The sequence below is a fragment of the Microtus ochrogaster genome, linkage group LG3 (assembly GCF_000317375.1).
Source record: "Microtus ochrogaster isolate Prairie Vole_2 linkage group LG3, MicOch1.0, whole genome shotgun sequence".
Lineage (NCBI taxonomy): Eukaryota > Metazoa > Chordata > Mammalia > Rodentia > Cricetidae > Microtus > Microtus ochrogaster.
In genome coordinates this window covers 41,965,072-41,983,101 of record NC_022029.1, presented here as the reverse complement: position 1 = coordinate 41,983,101, position 18,030 = coordinate 41,965,072, and the positions used below count along the sequence as shown (strand labels likewise).

At 47.4% G+C, this 18,030-nt stretch overlaps 1 protein-coding gene across 1 annotated transcript in view; it reads left to right on the top strand.

Annotated features, from left to right (window-relative positions):
- Positions 1 to 1,756: 1,756 nt before the first annotated feature.
- Mindy4 (MINDY lysine 48 deubiquitinase 4) overlaps positions 1,757 to 18,030 on the top strand; it is a 110,443-nt gene continuing 94,169 nt past the window's right edge. The window contains exons 1-4 of the mRNA XM_005360806.3: positions 1,757 to 1,876; positions 5,188 to 5,307; positions 9,341 to 9,573; positions 12,715 to 12,961. Coding sequence (XP_005360863.1) covers positions 1,814 to 1,876; positions 5,188 to 5,307; positions 9,341 to 9,573; positions 12,715 to 12,961 — 663 coding nt within the window. The 5' untranslated portion in view covers positions 1,757 to 1,813. The remainder of the gene's footprint in view (positions 1,877 to 5,187; positions 5,308 to 9,340; positions 9,574 to 12,714; positions 12,962 to 18,030) is intronic.

The following is an 18,030-nucleotide window of genomic DNA, read 5'->3' as shown; positions in this document are numbered from 1 at the left end:
GAACTAGCTCTGTAGACCAGGCTGGTCTCGAACTCACAGAGATCCGCCTGCCTCTGCCTCCCGAGTGCTGGGATTAAAGGCGTGCGCCACCATTTAATTTATCTTATAAATTAAATGCCAGTGTTTGTCACAGGAGGCCTGGAATCATGTCCAAGAACAGTCCAGGGAACAAAGGGCACCCGAGGTAAAAGGCCCCCAGTTCCCCAAGGCATTGCTCACCACGGGTCGTCCTTCTGACCGTGTTCTGATGGAGATTAGCTGATCATGAGTATATTCACTACATTCCCATCTTGTTAGTGGATGTGAGAATACAGACTGCCCTCAGGCACCCTGCTGTGACTTTTGTGAGCTGGAACTTGGAACTGGGGATGCCACAGCAGCAGGAACAAAACCAACACAAGCAGTTACCACTTTGGACACGCAAGCTCTTACCTGTATGTGTAAATAAGTCTGCCTTGTGTTTTGAAATTGCAACACATTTGTTAGTGTGCCTTTGCATCTGAAATCGCAGGCCCCCTGGTAAGGTTCATGACCACCACCTTCCCTCTATGCACATGCAAGGTCTTCTAGCCCCAAGGGCCAAGTGAGCCCTTGCAGAGAACTTGGGTGGCTTAGGAAGTGAGGATGCCTGGAAACTAATTCCGGCTGTCCTGAAACGGTGATGTCATCGGGACACTGACATGGGGCATGCTGCCTCCCAACCACAGTGCATGTCCCGCTCTGGCTGTGAGACAGTCTTAGATGAAAACCCACTTTTCCGATTTTGTGAATGTTTTAATGTTTATTAGAGTTTAATAATCATATAAACCTAAGGTTTTTGTGGGTCTTTCTGCCTGGGAACTCCTCTAAGAAAAAAGAAGAAACATGTTGGTTTAAAGAAAATAATATTTAAGCAGTAATATAGGTGATGTGTGCTGGGTTGAGACCCTAAAGTTCACGAGTCTTAATGCCTTGCATCCAGAATGTGACCTATGAGGTAAAATAAGATAAACATGAGGTCATTATGGTGGGCACCCAACTCTTTGTGACCAGCGTCTTCTGAGAAGAGTTGGATAGCATAGACACATTTAGAGGGTGCTCCGTAAAGACACACAAAGAAGATGGAGGCAGTGAGAGGGGCCTCAAGCAATAAGCGCCTCGGTGACACTTTGATCATGAACTCGGAGGCTACAAGATTGCAGGAGAGTAATTCTGTGGCTGAAGCCACAGACTGTCATTTTATTATGGGAGCACCATCAAATCAACACAACCGGGAAGTACAGAGGTCAAACAGGTTGAGGTGGTACCCAAGTGAATGATAAAGACCTGGGCTTCACCCACCTATCATCCCTTCCAGTTTCCAGAAACTAGGAATTGGAGTCTTGGTCTCCTTGCTATACAGACGACAGGGCACTAAGGACTGTATCAGTACACCTGGGAGGCAACTGGAGTCCTGAGGGTGGATCGTTGGTGTTACTTTCCCACAGGTTCAGACCTTTAAGAACCACAGGGTAGGCATGGAGAAATGTATCTGTGGAGAAATGGATGTCTGGAGCAGTGACATCCACCACAGGAGGCCAGAGTCAGTCCTGTTCCCAGGGCTCACAGGCTATGCTCCGCCCTCAATTGCTGCACAGCTTCTTGAGCAGCTTGAAGGATGCTCCTCCCTTCTTTTCTCCCGCTCTCCTAGAACGCCGGTTCCCCAGGAAGGGGAGGAGTTCTTCCTGGTGCGGAGGCCACCGTCGCCAAGGCAACGCTGCTTTACTGGGCCCAACGGATTACGCGGTCTGGGGCTGCAGGCGGCCGCGTGGCCCCGGGGGGCAGCGCCAGCAGCATGGACAGCTTGTACGTGGAGGAGGTGGCCGCTTCCCTAGTCAGGGAGTTTCTTAGCAGAAAGGTAATGGCTGTGCACTCCGAAGCCCAGGAGACCGCTCTAATGGTGGGGGGCAGCCTGGGGTTTCTGGCAGTACCTTTGCACCTTCGGGGTTGGGGGAGCATTCCACCCCTTCTGTTCGCCTCAGATTCCCCCAAGAGCGCACCTTTTTCCGCGACCGGGAAACTACATTTCCCAGAAGCCAGTCCTTCCTAGTCCGAGGCCACTTCCACGAAGGAAACGGGCTTTTGGTCTGCTGCCCTCTCTTGGCACCACTGTCACGGCAGTGCCAGGTTGGCAAAGGTGTCCAGGGCAGAGCAAGTTCTCCCAACCTGGGGCATAGGGCATGTCTCTAGGAAAGAGCTTCTCAAAGGAAAGTTCTGGACCGTCAGTCCTCTGTTCATTTAAATAAAAAGCGGAAATTCCAGCTGCTGCATGAGCTTTTGTAGAAGAATTATGTAAATCCTCTTATGCCTTGTCCCAGAAGAGTTTTCAAAGTATTTTTAAGTTAGGAGCATGGTGGGCATCCCGTGGGGTCTAGAAGAGGAGGGTGCTTCCTGGGCGCCAGGAGTTGGGCATTGGTTTGTATTTTACATGAAGTGACTGGGGACCATGCACTAAGGGATCTGTGTTTCCAGGTGATGTCATATTCAGCTGGTCCAAAGGGTACTTGTTTGAGATGGAAACACACACACACACACACACACACACACGTTTGAATGGAACAAAGGGGAAGGTTTTGATGGTGGAAGTTTAGTTACATGTTACTCGTTTGCAGTGTAAATTTGACCTTACTACCTCATCTCTCTAAACAGGAAGTTTGCAATTTCACTCATGAGTAATGCAATTAGTGATAGACAGGCAGCACCCATGCACGACATCTGATGCTTATACACAACCTGCACATGGATATTCAACTTTACACTTGCTTCCCCAGCTCTGAGTGAATCTGTTTTAACATGCCTGTGTGCTTTTATTATGATTTATGTTTATTTTGAAACACTATGGTGCATCTGGCTTCATAATGTCTGCTTTGATCTTCTATCCTCGAGTCTTGGTTAGCGTTGGGTCACCAGTGACATGGGCTCAGAGGTGGATCGCTGATGCTAAGTCTAGGCGCTAGATGTAGAGGTGTCAGAGAAGTCGTCATCCCTTGAGTGCAGTTCAGAGCCCTCACCAACATCCCGGGATCCCACTGCTTGGCCCCAGCTTACATTCCCAATCTTGCTTCTAGCTGTTCCTTCCTGTTTCCCTTGATCTGTTCTGTCCTGTGACAGGGTCTGTTTCACTCCCATGATCAGACTTGATCAGGATTGGTCCTGGACTCACCTTGACTGTTTACTCATTGGTTCTTATGTTACAGCTGTCACACCTGCTTGTCCCCCTAGACAGGGTCAACAAGCTGACCTCCCAACTGGGTAACACCTCCAAAACCCTACCTGCCTGACCTCCTCTTCCTCCCATTGTTTTATCTAAAAGAGGTATCTATATTTACTATGATGGATAGCTTTATGCCAACTTGACATAAGCTAAAGTCGTCTGAGAGGAGGGAACCTCAATTAAGAAAATGTCTCTATAAGATCAGGCTGTATGCAAGCCTGTAGGACATTTTCTTAATTAATGATTGATGGGGGGCTGGAGAGATGGCTCAGTGGTTAAGAGCATTGCCTGCTCTTCCAAAGGTCCTGAGTTCAATTCCCGGCAACCACATGGTGGCTCACAACCATCTGTAAAGAGGTCTGCTACCCTCTTCTGGCCTGCAGACATGCACACAGACAGAATATTGTATACTAAATAAATAAATAAATAAATAAATATTTTAAAAAAATTAATGATTGATGGGGAGGGCCCAGCCCATTATGAGTAGGGCTGTCCCTGGGCTGGTGATCCTGGGTTCTATAAGAAAGCAGCTGAGCAAGCTATGGATCCCTCCATGACCTCTGCATGGAAACTCCTGCCTCCATGTTCTTGCCCTCTTTGAGTTCCTGTCCCATCTTCCATCAGCAGTGAACAGTGAACAGAAGTGGAAGCTGAATGAACCCTCCCACCCAAGTTGGTGTGGTCATGGTATTCATCACAGCAATAGAAACTCAAACTAAAATATTCACAAAATCACAGAGAGCCAAAGCTATGGGCTAGGGCAATTGCGTGTGTTTTGGTGGTGGTGGCTGGGGTGGTTCTGAGACAGGTTATGTTTACATTGCCCTGGCTCTTTTCAAGCTCTCTCTGTAGCCCAGGCTGTATTCAGACTCTTGGTTCTCCTGCCTCTGCCTTCTGTGTTTGGATTGCAAGTGCCCACCACCATGTCCAGGCACAACCACTTTCCCATTCCTTCTGCTCTGGGGGTTGCTTCTGGGCCTGCCTCCTCCTTCTCACCACCATCTTTTCTCCAACACACGTGTGTTTGTTTCTCTCTGTGCTATTCCTTAAGACCCCATTCACTCTCCCTGGTTCAACTCTATGTGCCTATCTCTCCCCGCCCCCAGATTCACTTTTCATCAAAACCCATGGCAGACAGCAAGTTTGGTTTTGTTTTCCAGCAGTTGGCGCCATGATAAAGTTCTGAGGACAAAGGCGGAGGGAAAAGTTGGGGCCTACCTAGCTAGCATTTGGAGTCAGGGATCCATCAGGAGCAAGGGATATCTCTGGCCCTGAAGGAAGGGGTTGAGACCTCTCCTGCAGGCGTTGGGTGGTTGTAGTGTCTTGTGTGGGAGAAAGCAGCTGTCTGGCTGTTTTCATATGGGGATGCAGGATTCCCCCTGTTTATTGTTGCCAGGCCTTGGTCTTTGTGTGTTTAGGGTGGGAGAATGGTGGTCGTTTGCTGATGACTTGGCAGTTATCCATGAGCTGCTCTGTAGGGGACAGGGTGCCAGTCAGGCTTCCTGGCTAGACCAATGTGGATCATGTGACATCAAACATGTCTCCTGACTTCCTCAGCTGAGAAGTCAAGGGAACAATTGTTGGCCTTTTGACTGTTTTTTGTTTCAAACTTCCGTTTATTTTTAAAGGTTCGTCTTTCATGGCCCCTGTCTAGGCCAGACACAGAGCCGGAGCTGGCTTTCGGCAAGCTAGTTACCTGCATTTCATTGTTATTTATAAAATAAGTGCACAACCCCAGCCTTAGCTGACCCCAAGTCAAACTGACAGAGCTATCAAGCCCATTGGCTTCATGAGAATGAATTCTGAAGTCAGCTCTGTGGCCGTGCCATGGCCACACAAGGAAGGCAGATGAGCTTAGTCCTAATGGGTCACAACAGTTTTCTGTTTACTGTGCGTCAGAGAGGAGAAGGTTTTCATTTCAGATGGCCTGCAGTGACTCAGACTTCTTCCCTCAGGGGTTGAAGAAGACGTTCGTGACCATGGACCAGGAGCGCCCCCGCTGTGAGCTCAGCATCAACAGTAGAAACGATCTCCGCAAAGTTCTCCACCTGGAGTTTCTCTACAGGGAGAACAAGGTATGCATCTTTTGAGGTGCAAGCCGGCTGGTGTCCTTGCACCCAGGGCCTGGCAGCTGTGGCAGGAGGTTTGGGGATTGGCCAAGATGACAACTTTCAGAGTGAACTAGGTTCACCCCACCAGGCCTGAGCGTCCCCTGGTGGGTCTGAGGTCACCGAGTCTATGCCTGAGAAGCTGAGTTCTCTGTGCCTTTTTCCCTACACAGTTGTAGCTTTAGTAAGAGTGCTTAAGGATATGTTTAGTAAGATTGCTTAAGGATATGTTATGCAGTAGTATTTTATAAAATAAGATTTCCTTTCTGTGGCTGTAAGTCTCTTGTGACTTAGGTCAGCAGAGGTGAAAGCTAGGTTTAGCACACCCAGGGGTGTGAGTTGAGACAGCCAAGGGGACATGTTTACATGTCTTCTTGAGGTATGGAGGGACCCCTGGCCCTAGATTCCCTACCCCACTGAACTGTTGTCACAGTGCCCTGGAGGCTTCTCCCATGCCCTCTATTTGAAGTAGAACATTTTGCTCAGTAGTGTCTGCCTTCCTCGTGCCCATGGACTTAGTCGACGGGCAGACTGTGTGTCTGTTTCATGTTGTGTCCCCATGTTTAATGAGTTGTCTTATGACTTATTGACGAATCCTTATGTACCTGTGATATGTGAGCAAGGGGTTAGAAGACTGAAGGCAGAAGCTATGATCCTGACTGAATCCGTGAAGGCAGAAGCTATGATCCTGACTTAAATTTTCTTTCTGTTAGAAGAGTCCTCTCCAGGAAATGTTCCTTCATGCCTGGGCATGACAGACCTGATAGTTAGAGAGAGAGAGAGACTGGTGAATATCACCTCGTTCTGCGTTTGTCGTACTTTAAAAAGAAAGCCGACAAGTGCCATCTCATGCGGAAGTCTGACAGTGAGCATAAGGGAAGCCATGCTATGTTGAGTAAGGGGAGGATGTTCTGCCGGCTTCCGGGCCCACTTCTCTGGGCACAGGACCAAAGCTCTGAATCCACTGGTATGATGGGAATTTGCCCTTTGAGGAGTGCTGTGGGCCAAAGAGGCTGTTTGATATCTGACTAGGATAGAAATCTTTTTTCTTTTTTTGTCTCCTGAGACACAGTCTTATTCTGTAGCCAAGGATAGGCCCAAACTTATTATGTAACTTAGGCTAGCCTCAAACCATGGCAATTCTGCTTCAGCCTTCTAAGCATTGGAATTACACGTATGTGTGCTACCAGGCCCAACACTGGGCTAGAGATTGATTTTCCAAAGAAGACTTGGGTTTGGGGAGATGGCTCAGTGGTAAGAGTCTGAGTCTCCAGCAACCACATTAAAAAGCTAGTGTGGCTATGCATTCCTCTCTCACCAGCACTAGGGAGCAGAGACGGGTGGATCCTAGGAATTTGCTGGCCAGCCAGCTTCCCGTGCAGTGAGACACCTTATCTCCAGGCAATAAGGCAGACAATGATAAAGGATGGTACCTGACACCCCTTCTAACCTCCTCGTGCCTGTGAACTTTCATGCACACCTGCACACTTATGTGCATGTAACACACACACACACACACCCCACTGCCTCCCACACATAAAAATAAATAAAATGAAATGAAATCCTAGCTGACTGAATGGGCACATAGGAATGAAAACAAGACTGGAATATTCAGAGAAATCTCCAGATCCCTTGACAACTCACAGACTGTGTATGGTGTGGCAGAGAGGACCTTGGGTCAGCTTGCTCTGTGTAAGTGCCAGATGGGGTTCCAGGCAGGTCTGCAGACCTCAGCCGCTGGCCTTCAGCTTACAGCAACTCTGTCTGCAGGAGCCCTTAGGATTCCATTGAGGAGGTTAGGCCCTGGCAGCCAAGTGAGGCCGGCCAGAGACCGAGGCATCCCATAGGACCTTTGTCCTTGTGTCCTCCGTACAAGTGTGTGTGTGTGCAGTCCTGGATCCTGGTATGCTGACTTAGTGGCTCTCTATCCTTCCTCTGCTGAGATGTTCATGGTGGGGAGATGTTTCACAGGGACTGGGACCTTCACCCAGAAAATCCAAAGGACCATACTGGTCCCTGGGATTTTATGTAAAACCACTTGCACCTAATTTCTCAGAAGTACCTTGTCATTTATTTTCATGTTTTCACCATACCATAGTCTCTACAGTAACGATTATCTTCAAAACCTAAGGCTTCATCAGACCTGGGTAAATCTCTTGACTGTTTGACATAAGCAGTAGTTTTTAGCCGTGTTAGAATGAATTGGAGCCTCTGTTTTAAAGACACGGATGTTTATTAATCATCTTTTTGAAATTCCCGGAGCCCAGAGCTCACTGACCCCAGGGAAATGCTACAGCTCAGTATGAATATTCCCAGTACCTTGTTTTTTCTGAGATGTAAGTGATGGATTAGAAAACCCATGTAAGACTGAGGTCTGGGGAAATAGTATTAGCTTCACAGTGAGGCCTTGTGTCCCCTGTGAGCTTTGTGATGTAAGGACTCACAAAAGTGTTACATGGGCAGCCAAGTAGCCCAGAGTGCCTCACTGAGAGAAAAGGCAGGCTGTTTGAAATAAATTTCACATGTTTTCTTCAACTTGCTTCATTGTAATCTTAATTTAGACCAAGACACAATTTTTGGTCTTATAAAAACCAAGTAAATAAACCCATTATTCCCAACTTTAACTATCTGGTAAGGCTGTTGAACTCAGTGTTTTCCACTGGTCATGGATCTTGGCCAGAGAGGAATAACAGGGGACGGACTTGCCATATGCTGAGGGCTCCACACCAGGCCCTTCATCGGACACCTGGCTGCTCCGACTTGGCATACACGGCGGGCAGGCCTGTGCTCCCAGCTCAGCTCTTGGGATGGGACTGACGCATGCCTGATTTCTGAAGCCAACCTGGGGGTCACAGCTCCGACAACTAGGTGACTGTTCAGATTTTTTGGGGGAAGGGGTTTAGAAGAAATCAAAGCTCTAATTGTTGCTGTTTGGGTTTAGTAAGTCTCAGTTGGTCTCATATTTTTTTTAAAAAAAGGCTGGAAAACACTGATATCATTTATTCTAAAAACAATTGTTTGCAGAGTTTCTTCACACACACACACACACACACACACACACACACACACACACACACACGTATGTTTTAATCTTTGTGGTAGAATCTGAGTCAGTCCCAGATGACTCCGCCTTTCATCTTAGCCTCTGGCTCCAGGGTCTGCAGTCACTAGTGGTCAGTGAAAAGAGGGATCATCCACTGTGATAGTTACCTTGGTCTTTGCCATGACAAAATACCTGGCAGAAATGTCTTAAAGGATGACACATTTACTTGGGGTCATGATTTTCAATAGTTTGGTCCATCATGATGGATAAGATACGGTGGCTTATAACATGATGTACATCAGTGAGGCTGGAATCAGGGGCAGCTATGACCTTCAAAATCCTGCCCCTTATCATCTGTTTCTGCCAGCCAGGCCCCGTCTACTAAAGGCTCCACACACTTCAAAAGAGTACCACAAACTGGTGACTAAGAACCCAGAACATGAGCCTCTGGGGGACATCCCAGATTCAAGTCATAACACTCACTACTAAGTGTTCAGGCCTCAACTGCTCCTCGGCTCTGTGGAGGCCAGAGAGCTGGTGGGAGGAGAGAAGTGACTGTTCTCAGTGGTCTTCTGACCCCTACACACTTGCAGTGGCACCCCTGCCCTAGAAATGAAGTGGAATACAGAATTAAATTGTATTTTCTTAATGAAATGATATATATCTTCTAGTTGTTTCTATAGGGAAAGAATGCAAAAGGAAATTAGCTTTGGACATCCCTCTGTTTATGTCACAATGCACAAGACGTTTGTTCTTTTAGAGTAGATTTTGTCTTTGTCTCTGCATCCCTACCCAGTAATGCCTGGCACACAAATGAGTAGGTGTGTGTTTGCTGGAAGTGTGTAGTGTGATGGGAACGCTGGTGACCTGTGTCAAAGAATCGGGATGGTCATCTTTTCACCCTTCTCTTAACGCTGTGCATTCAATTAACGATATTTTTTTCCTTCCCAATGATAGGCAAAGGAAAAGCCTCTAAAAACAAACCTTGAGCTCATTACCAGATACTTTCTGGCCCATTCTGGGACCACAGACAACTTAAACCAAGAAGACCCGATCCCCACACTCCCGGTTCCAAAGAAAAATAATAAATTGTCTTCAAGGTGCTCAGAGACCACCCTGGTGAATATATATGATCTTTCAGATGAAGACACAGGAAGACGGATGTCCTGGTCAGAAACAGGCAAAGCCAGGTACCTGCCTCTTCCTCCGCCTCTTCACTCTGCCTAGCAGCTTGTGTTGCTGCCGTAACAAATCACAGGGACAGTGAATGTTCTCCAGGAATCAGAACCATGTCAGCCTTCCCTAACGTCAGCTGGGTCTCAGCGTCAGCATCATTTACAGACTACCTTCACAGCAGCACCCAGCCTGCTCTCTCAGCCGCAACCTGTGCATCCATTTTGACCCCGTTTGTTCTCCTCAGCCCATGGGATGGTCCTGCCTACACCGGGGTGGTGGGTCTTTTCCTATTTAATTAAGCCTTTCTGGGAATGCTCTCACGGATGCACCCAGAGGTGTGCCTCGTCAGTCTCCCAGGGGATTCTGAGCCCAGTCGTGTTGACAGTGTGAGTTAATCATCACAGATCTCATAGTTAGGGCTTCCAGGGATCTGGATGTGCACATCTTTGGGTGTCGCTGTTCAGTTTACCCCACTGTATATTTTGGAGTCTCTGCCACAGAGCCATGTTAGTTTCTTCAAAAGGCCATGAGACTGACCATTTTGTGATGGTGTTTACATAGAATTTCAAAGGTGGACTTTATATTCCATGATTCCTAAGGTTCAGAGATGTGCTTTGAAATGGGTATATTGTTTTATAATTGAGCCTTCATTATTTGAAAAACAGTTTCACTGGTCTGCAATTATCACATGGTGCACGTGGTCTTCCAATGGTATGCATAACTTATACAATCCCATACTGTGTGAAGTTACCAATAGTGGGGTTAGCTTCTGGGGAATGGGTCTTTTCTTCCACATGGCAGAAAAGCATTTCTTTCTGGTGGTTAAACATGAAAGATCAGAAGGGAGGTAAAAAGGTGGCCCCTTTTGCAAAGGCATTTGCTGTCTGGTTGGGAAAGTCAGTATTTCTGAGATAAGGAGCAAACCAACAGTGTGGTAGTTGAAGCTTCCAGGTCCCGATCCTACCATTTTCCCAAGCCTGATGCACCTTGGCATACTTTTTGTTCCCTTTTCTCTTTTTTCTTTCTTATATCCTGTCAGCTCCTGGTTCCTAGTGATGCTAAATGCTTCCACCCTTCCTGACCAGATGACAAAGTCTCCTTGTTCACATGTCCATCCTTTTTCCTTGCATAACTCTTATGAGTGCTGTCCTGGGCGTAATGTGGAGGTCAACAAATCCACAGATTCTGCCCTGACTTGGATAGTGTGAGTGTTCCATAGTCCACATTGGGACACGTCATTCCTTGCTTGATGGTCACAAGACACTCCCTGTCACTTTTAGGAGAAATCCCAGGTACCGTAGGATAACTTTGCAAGTCTGTTCCAGCCTAGCCCCCACTGCTCACTGGAGTGAGCTAGCTCCTTCCCAGGCCTGTGTGCTGAACTTTAGGAATTCTCCAGGCGCTCCCTCCAGCTTCCCCCAGCCTCTCTTGGTCTTGTCCTCTCTGCCTGACATTCCCCAACAATGACACAGTGACTGCTGCATTCACATGTGGCCCAAGGCTTGCTGGGAGGTGGCACAGTGTTGGTATCAGTGCCATGTATACCAGGGACCAGGAGAAGAAATCTGAGATCAGGAGATGCAGGCCTCTGAGCAGCCCAGGCAAAGCTCCCCTTTACCTCAGTCCTGTTCTTTTTTGCTTCTTGCTTTTTTCTTCTTTTGAGATTCAAAATCTGGTCATTTCTTTGATACTATGTTTTGTTTTGTTTTTTGTTTTTGTTTTTGTTTTGAGATGAGGTTTCTCTGTGTAACAGACTGTCCTGAAACTCCATCTGTAGAGCAGGTTGGCCTCGAACCCACGCAGATCTGCCTGCCTCTACTTCCTGAGTGCTGGGATTGAAGGTGTGTGCCACTACTGCCAGACTGTTGCTCTTAAAGACTTATTCTTGACTGGACTCAGACTTTAAAGTAGGAGCTCTCAGTGAGGACAGCCTCCGTCTCTTGGCAATCTGTTCCTGGCCTTTTTCCTGGCTTCTTTCATTCTCCTGGCCCCAAGTTTAGCATTTTCTGTACTCTCCTCATTTTTCTTAGTGTGCTGTTTCTTCAGAGCGATGTGTTGACATTCGTGTTGCAGGGCATGTGGGGTGCTGAATCTTGGGTGCTTTGGTTCTGAGCTTCTTACTTCATTTAAGGGCTTTCTGACCACATAATACAGAACATCATCTTCTTTAGAGAAGCTGGAAAGCTAAAGCTAAAGGATTCTGCTAGTGTTTAGGGCCCCAACTGCTGAGGCACAGTAGAAGCTGTCCAGGAATCATCATCGTCATCTCCCCCCAGTCTCTTCTGTTTCAATAGCCAAGTTGAGAACACTCAGCTTGGCATCAACATGCATCCCTGAACAGACTTGAGCTTTCTCTCTCCAGATCTTGGCCCTTTCTCAACAGCAGGTCCATTCTGCCTTGGGTCAAGACATGTTGCTTCATGGGAAAGCCTTGTTTGTCATTCCCACAGTTTGGACAACGTAAGCCTTCCACTCTTTACCCAGAGCACTAGCACCAGTGTGTGTGGCCATGCGCTTCTCATGGAAAGCACGAAGCTTGTATTCATCGTCTACTTCAGTGAGTTTCTGACAGCCAGTTATTGGGAAGATTATACTCAGCTTCATCTCGACATGACTTACCACTAGGACGCACCACAAAAAAAGAGCACTTTTTGCTTCTTTTTATTGTTTCTAACTTTTTTTCTTTTGCTGCCTCCCTGCCCGGTCTTGCGCGCACACACACACACACACATACACACACACACACACACACACACACACACACACACACACACACACACACGTGCAGCTTTATTGAACACCTGGAAATGTCAAGTCTGCCCAGGTGTGCTCTCTGTACTGCAAGGCCAAGTTCTGTATGCCCAGCGCTGCACTGCAGGTTTCTTCCTTTATCGTTTGAATCTGCAGGATCCAAGATGCTCTTCAGCTGTCAGCCATTAGGGCTTAGAGTCCTTTCGGGGATCGTCGTCTCTGACTTTTCCTGTACTTTGTTGCACTTGCCCTGGTACCAAAGAGGTGCTTTCTATTTCCTACCTCTACTGACAGGGCCTTGGCACATTTTTAATAATATATTTATGAATGATGGTTAACTATGGGGTTTATTATTATAATTCATTTGGTGGCTCTGTTTTAATGGAAATATTATGTTTTTGCAGGCATGCCAATCATGATGGGGACATACTTGGTAATTTCATATCACCCAAAAAGAGCCCACACAAAAGTAAGCCTGCGTACACGGTCCTGGGTGACAGCCTCCCTTTGGTTTCTGCGTGGGAGAAGGTGGAGCAGCTTCACTCATCGGAGCCTTGCACAGATGTGAAGAGGGCAGCGGAGAGGACCAGGCCAAAGTCTGGCCTGATCGTCCGAGGCATGATGGCTGGACCTGTCGCCAGCTCCCCGCAGGTGGGACTACCGCCTTTCTGTTTTCCGTAGACCAGGGAGTGAGAGATGGGCTTTAGGCACTGCTGGCTGAGAAAGGGATGCGTGCAGAGCTTCCTTCTTTCTGGTGGAGTCTCAGCAGGCTTCGTTGCTTCCTTGCCCTCAGTTTGCCTGCCTGAGTTAGTGACATGGATGCTTTGATCTCATCTCTCCTTACTGTGAGTGAAGATACACATTCCTGGCTTTGTCTTTGCATTCTTAGAGTAGGGTAACGCCCCTAATTTAGAGACTATCATTGCTTACCACCGTGATTAAAGAAGAGTAGAAATCCTGGTCCTAAAGCTATCAACTAACTTTCTTTCTTTCCTTTTTTCCTTCCTTCCTTCCTTCCTTCCTTCCTTCCTTCCTTCCTTCCTTCCTTCCTTCTTTCCTTCCTTCCATCCTTCCTCTTTCTTTCTTTCTTTCTTTCTTTCTTTCTTTCTTTCTTTCTTTCTTTCTTTCTTTCTTTCTTTCTTTCTTTCTTTCTTTCTGAGACAGGGTTTCTCTGTAGCTTTGGAGCCTGTTCTGGAACTAGCTCTTATAGACCAGGCTGGCCTTGAGCTCACAGAGATCAGCCGCCTGCCTCTGCATCCTGAGTGCTGAGATTAAAGGTGTGAGCCACCACCTCCTGGCTATTTTTTTTTCTTTCAGAAAAACTGTAAAAATTTCACACTACTTGGTGGTTTTCTTTAAGGAGGGGGCATGATTTGATCTCATTAGGTGGAAGGGCACATCAAATGAGAGGATAGCATGAAAGAAGTTTTCCAAATAATAAATGGGAAAATAGCAGCATCACGTCCTGTATCAGGAACATGGGGGGCCCGCGCAGGCCTACACTGGTTGTCTGTGGAGGCCACTTCCTCTCACTTAGCTGTGTGTCTGTCTGGATAAGTGTGTTGATGCCGACACCCATCTTTTCACTCTTGTGGAGTTAGAACAAAGGAGGGGGGATCCTCTCCCTGCCTCATCCAGTCCGGTGGGACTGTTGATTGGGAATTTCATTTCTCTTGGCTGAGGTTCTTGTTGGACTGCTATCAGAAATCACCTAGGCATTTCTGGCGTTTCTGTAGTCTTATGGTCACACATCTTGGTGTACTGCTGAAGGAATGGGAGTCTGGTTCCCTGCGTGGCTCACACCTCACCTGGTGCTGTGTCCCATTCAAGGCCTCTTGTTAAAGAAGAAACGTCATAAACTGGACCCTGTCAGAGGAAAGTGCCTAGCAAGGTTGGAGAGAAGTCAGGGGGAAAGTTACTACTTGGTAGTGTTGAATTTTGAAGGGATAATTCTTATTGGCAGTATGTAAGAGATTTCTCCAAATGTGGAGGGGGAGTAGCCTAGTCCCAGGGTGGCAAATATTTGGCTTTCAGACATTGATGCCATCCCATGATGCCTTTCTCTGGCAGGCATTGCTGGTCAGTGTTAGTGCTCCATGAATGGTCACCACCCGTGGAGTGGTGTGGGAACATTATGAGAGCATTATTGGTTTAGTCTGAGGCTCCTGGGGGCTGTCACATGTGTATGGCACGTGTGTTTGCTCATGGACCTTTGCAGGGTGGAGTGGTGTGGAGTCCCCTGAGGGCTCTGTGAAGTGAGGCTGCATCCCTGGTTGGAAGTTGGTTTAAGGATTGTACGTTAGAGCTGCCTCAGTGGGGACAGCATGCTACTCTCCCTGCTGGGGACATGGTAAGGGAGAGAGCTTGTCTAGGTACAAGTTTAGACTTCAGCAGTGGCGCTCAGACTTTTAGTTTCAGGATCCCTGTAGCTCTTGTTTATAGGGGCTGTATCCATTGACATTTGCTATATTGGAAATTAAAACTTGGGCCTGGAGGGATAACTCAGTGCTTAAATGTCCTTGCTGCTCCTCGAGAGGTCCTGAGTTCAGTTCCCAGCACCCATCTTGGGTTGTTCATAACTGCCTATAAGTCCAGCTTCAAGGGATCTGACTCCCTCATTTGCCCTGGGGTAGCCCATGCAGACCTCAAACTTGCTATCTAGCTGAGGATAATCTTGAACTTCTGACCTTCCTGCCTCCGTTTCCCAATGGCCTAGATTAATAAGTGTGTGCCACCACATCTGGCGTATGTGGCTCTGGGGTTCACACCTAGGGCTTCACTTCTGCTAGGAAAGTACATTATCAAACCAGGTTTCATCCCCATCCCTCAATGTGGAACCTTAAACCACATACATGGCTTTTTGTGCTTTCTTAGTTCCCATAGGCCTGTCATACGTGTTGAATCTTTTATTCCTGTATGATTAAGTAGCACAATGCTCCACCAGTCATGTGAAATCTATCGGTTACTGAGTCATACGGATCTTCTAAATGGGGACACAACTCATTATATGGAAAACATAAATAAAAAAAAACACATTTCTTGATGTGACCACCAAAGATTGCTGGCATTTTAAGTCTCTCCCAGCCCCCAAGCTCTTGATGTCGGATTCCCGAAAGTTCTGGTTTTTACCCTGCAGCTTGTGTTTTATCATGGAGAACAGGGCATCATTTGTTTCCCTTGGTGTGACAAGCTCAGTTTATTTTCAAGAAATGCCTGCCAAATTCCAAGTCTGAAACGCCGTGGTCTGTCTGCCGTTCCCTGAAAATAGCAGCAAGTTCACTTCACTGACAGCTAGACGGTTACGCAAGCTGTAGCCACTCTCCTTCCTGCTGGGCCAGTGGGCCAGTGGGCACATGTGCCTCCTGTTTGGTTGCATGGAATGCTGAAGATGGGTGCTGTGTACTCCAGACTGTGAGGGGTTAATACTGCTTAAACAAAAGCTCTCGTGGGCCTGTTCTCCAGGTAAATCAGTGTTCTAGTTGTTCACTAAAGCTCACATTTGTGTAAAGAGTCAGCAGTTTTTCCTACTGACCATATTTCTACTGTCTCAGTCAGCTGCCTGCCATTCTGACAAGGTGTCTGAGGATGGATATTACATAGACAGGGTGTTTATTTAGGCCATAGTTTTGGAGTCTCGGAGTCTTAAGACTCCTGTGTGCTTGGACTCTGGTGAAGACCTTTGATCTACATGGCACAGTGGATGCCACCATGGCAGGAGTGTGTGTGGGAGAGGCAGGCTACGTGTATGAAAAGGGACTCAGGGAGGTTCCAGGTTCTTTTTCAACACGCCATTCTTATAGGACTATATCCAGTCCCATGAGATCAGTATTGATCCCCTCAAAGGCTGGTGCCTCTATGACCCACTTGCCTTCTGCTGGGCCCGACTATTTCAAGCTTCCTCCAACTTAACACCATCAGGCTGCCAGCATATGGACCATGAGGACACACTCGAGTCATATCTAGTCACTTTAAGGTTTTATTTGAACTCCGGAAAGGGTCTGGGGACCTCTACAGTGAGCGGACCGTACTTTGAGAACCAGCGGTACAGTGGGTTCCAGGGTCCAGTCTCCTACCAAGACAGTTCAGTTCTTTAGTGTGAGTTCTTTAGTGTGTGCAGGTGAGACTTGATGCCTGGTGGGAAGGATGTGATGTGATCCACCTTAAGGATGTTGCTGCGGAGCCCTTTGGTAATTGTTTTGGGAAGTTAGGTTTCCCTTGTGACCTGTGACTCTGTTGAGGTGGCTTAAATGGTGGTTGCTGTAGAATTTCCTAGGTTTTCTGGTAGATTTTTGGCATTTTGGTCACATGTGCTGGTTGCTGAAGAGAAGGGCTTGAAGACTTTTCTAATAAGTCATGGGTGAGGCGAGAGGCTACACACGTGTCTCCTTGGCAACTGTGACCGATGTTCTCATCACTCTCTGCAGCTATGCCCTGATCAGATTTTGAGCAGATTTATGATATCTAGTCATGTCTGCAAGGCCAGAAAATGACAACATTAGCTCTCCTTATTCCAGCCCAGAGTACCACTGGCCCCTGAGTTGTTTCTGGAAATGCTTAGAGATCCTGATGTCTGTACCAAGGAAAAGCCCCAAGGTGTACTTTGTCTCTCTGCAGCAGTCCGCATCCATTGCCTTGATGGTTAGTAACAGGGGTTCCATTTCTTTAGCCAATCACCAATCCAACTGTTGGATTCCTCCCTTTCAAATAAACAGATGTCGAGTGCTAAGGAGGTATAGGTGGCTATGTTGGGGTCTCATGGACGTCAGAGGTGAGGGAAGAATGGCTTTGGTTCTTCCTGATCTGTCACCGGGAGAGACACGGAGTGCGAGTGGCCTGCTGATTGCCATGATTCTGTGGCATCCCTGCTGTACATTAGGGCTGTACCCTGTTCTATCTATGGTTGTAAAAGGGAAGGGCTACCGGCCCCTCCTCCCTCACCCCACACCTGGGGACCAAATGTTATCATAGTGCATGTGCCACATAGCACATAATGTGATAAGCAAAACCCAATAACTCTATAGCTAAACATGAGGATGTTAGCTTCTTAAAAACTTGGTGACCGCATCCTAATCCTCATTAAAAATGCCAAGCTGGATTGTGGACAACTTGTGTGGATTGTGTGTTACTGGTGAGGGTGTGAGGGACAGAGAAGTAGAGTAGCTTCCACAGATGACAGCTGTAGGAGAGAACACAAGTAGAAACTCAGGCGATAGGTTTCTTGCCACCGAGGGTGCCCTGGGGTCTCTGCAGGAAGGTGCATCGTGAGGAGGTCACATGCCACTGATGAATGGCATCTTCCTGAATAGGTTAAGGGGAGGAATTGGTCCTCCAGGCCTCAGGGGACCCGACAGAAGAGGAGGCAGAAAGTGTAAGAGCCAGAGGGGCTGGAGGACACCAAGGAATCAAGGCCTTCTCAACACAGTGCACATATGAACTCATGGAGACTCAGGCAGCTTACACAGGGCCTGCACGGGTCTACACCAGATGGGGTCCTAGAGCTGAAAGGAGAAGTGGACACAGACCCTCATCTCCTAATCCTAGCCTTGAGGAATATTGTTTGTCTGCAAGGGAATCTCACTCTTAAAGGTAGGCCCCATTCATGAGCAGTAGCAGAAGGCCAACTCAAAACAAACTCAATGGCATCTTTGCAAATTCTTTGTTTCATGTTAAGTCAGATCATTTCCTTTTCCTCTTTCTTTCTCCTCTCTCTCTCTCTCTCT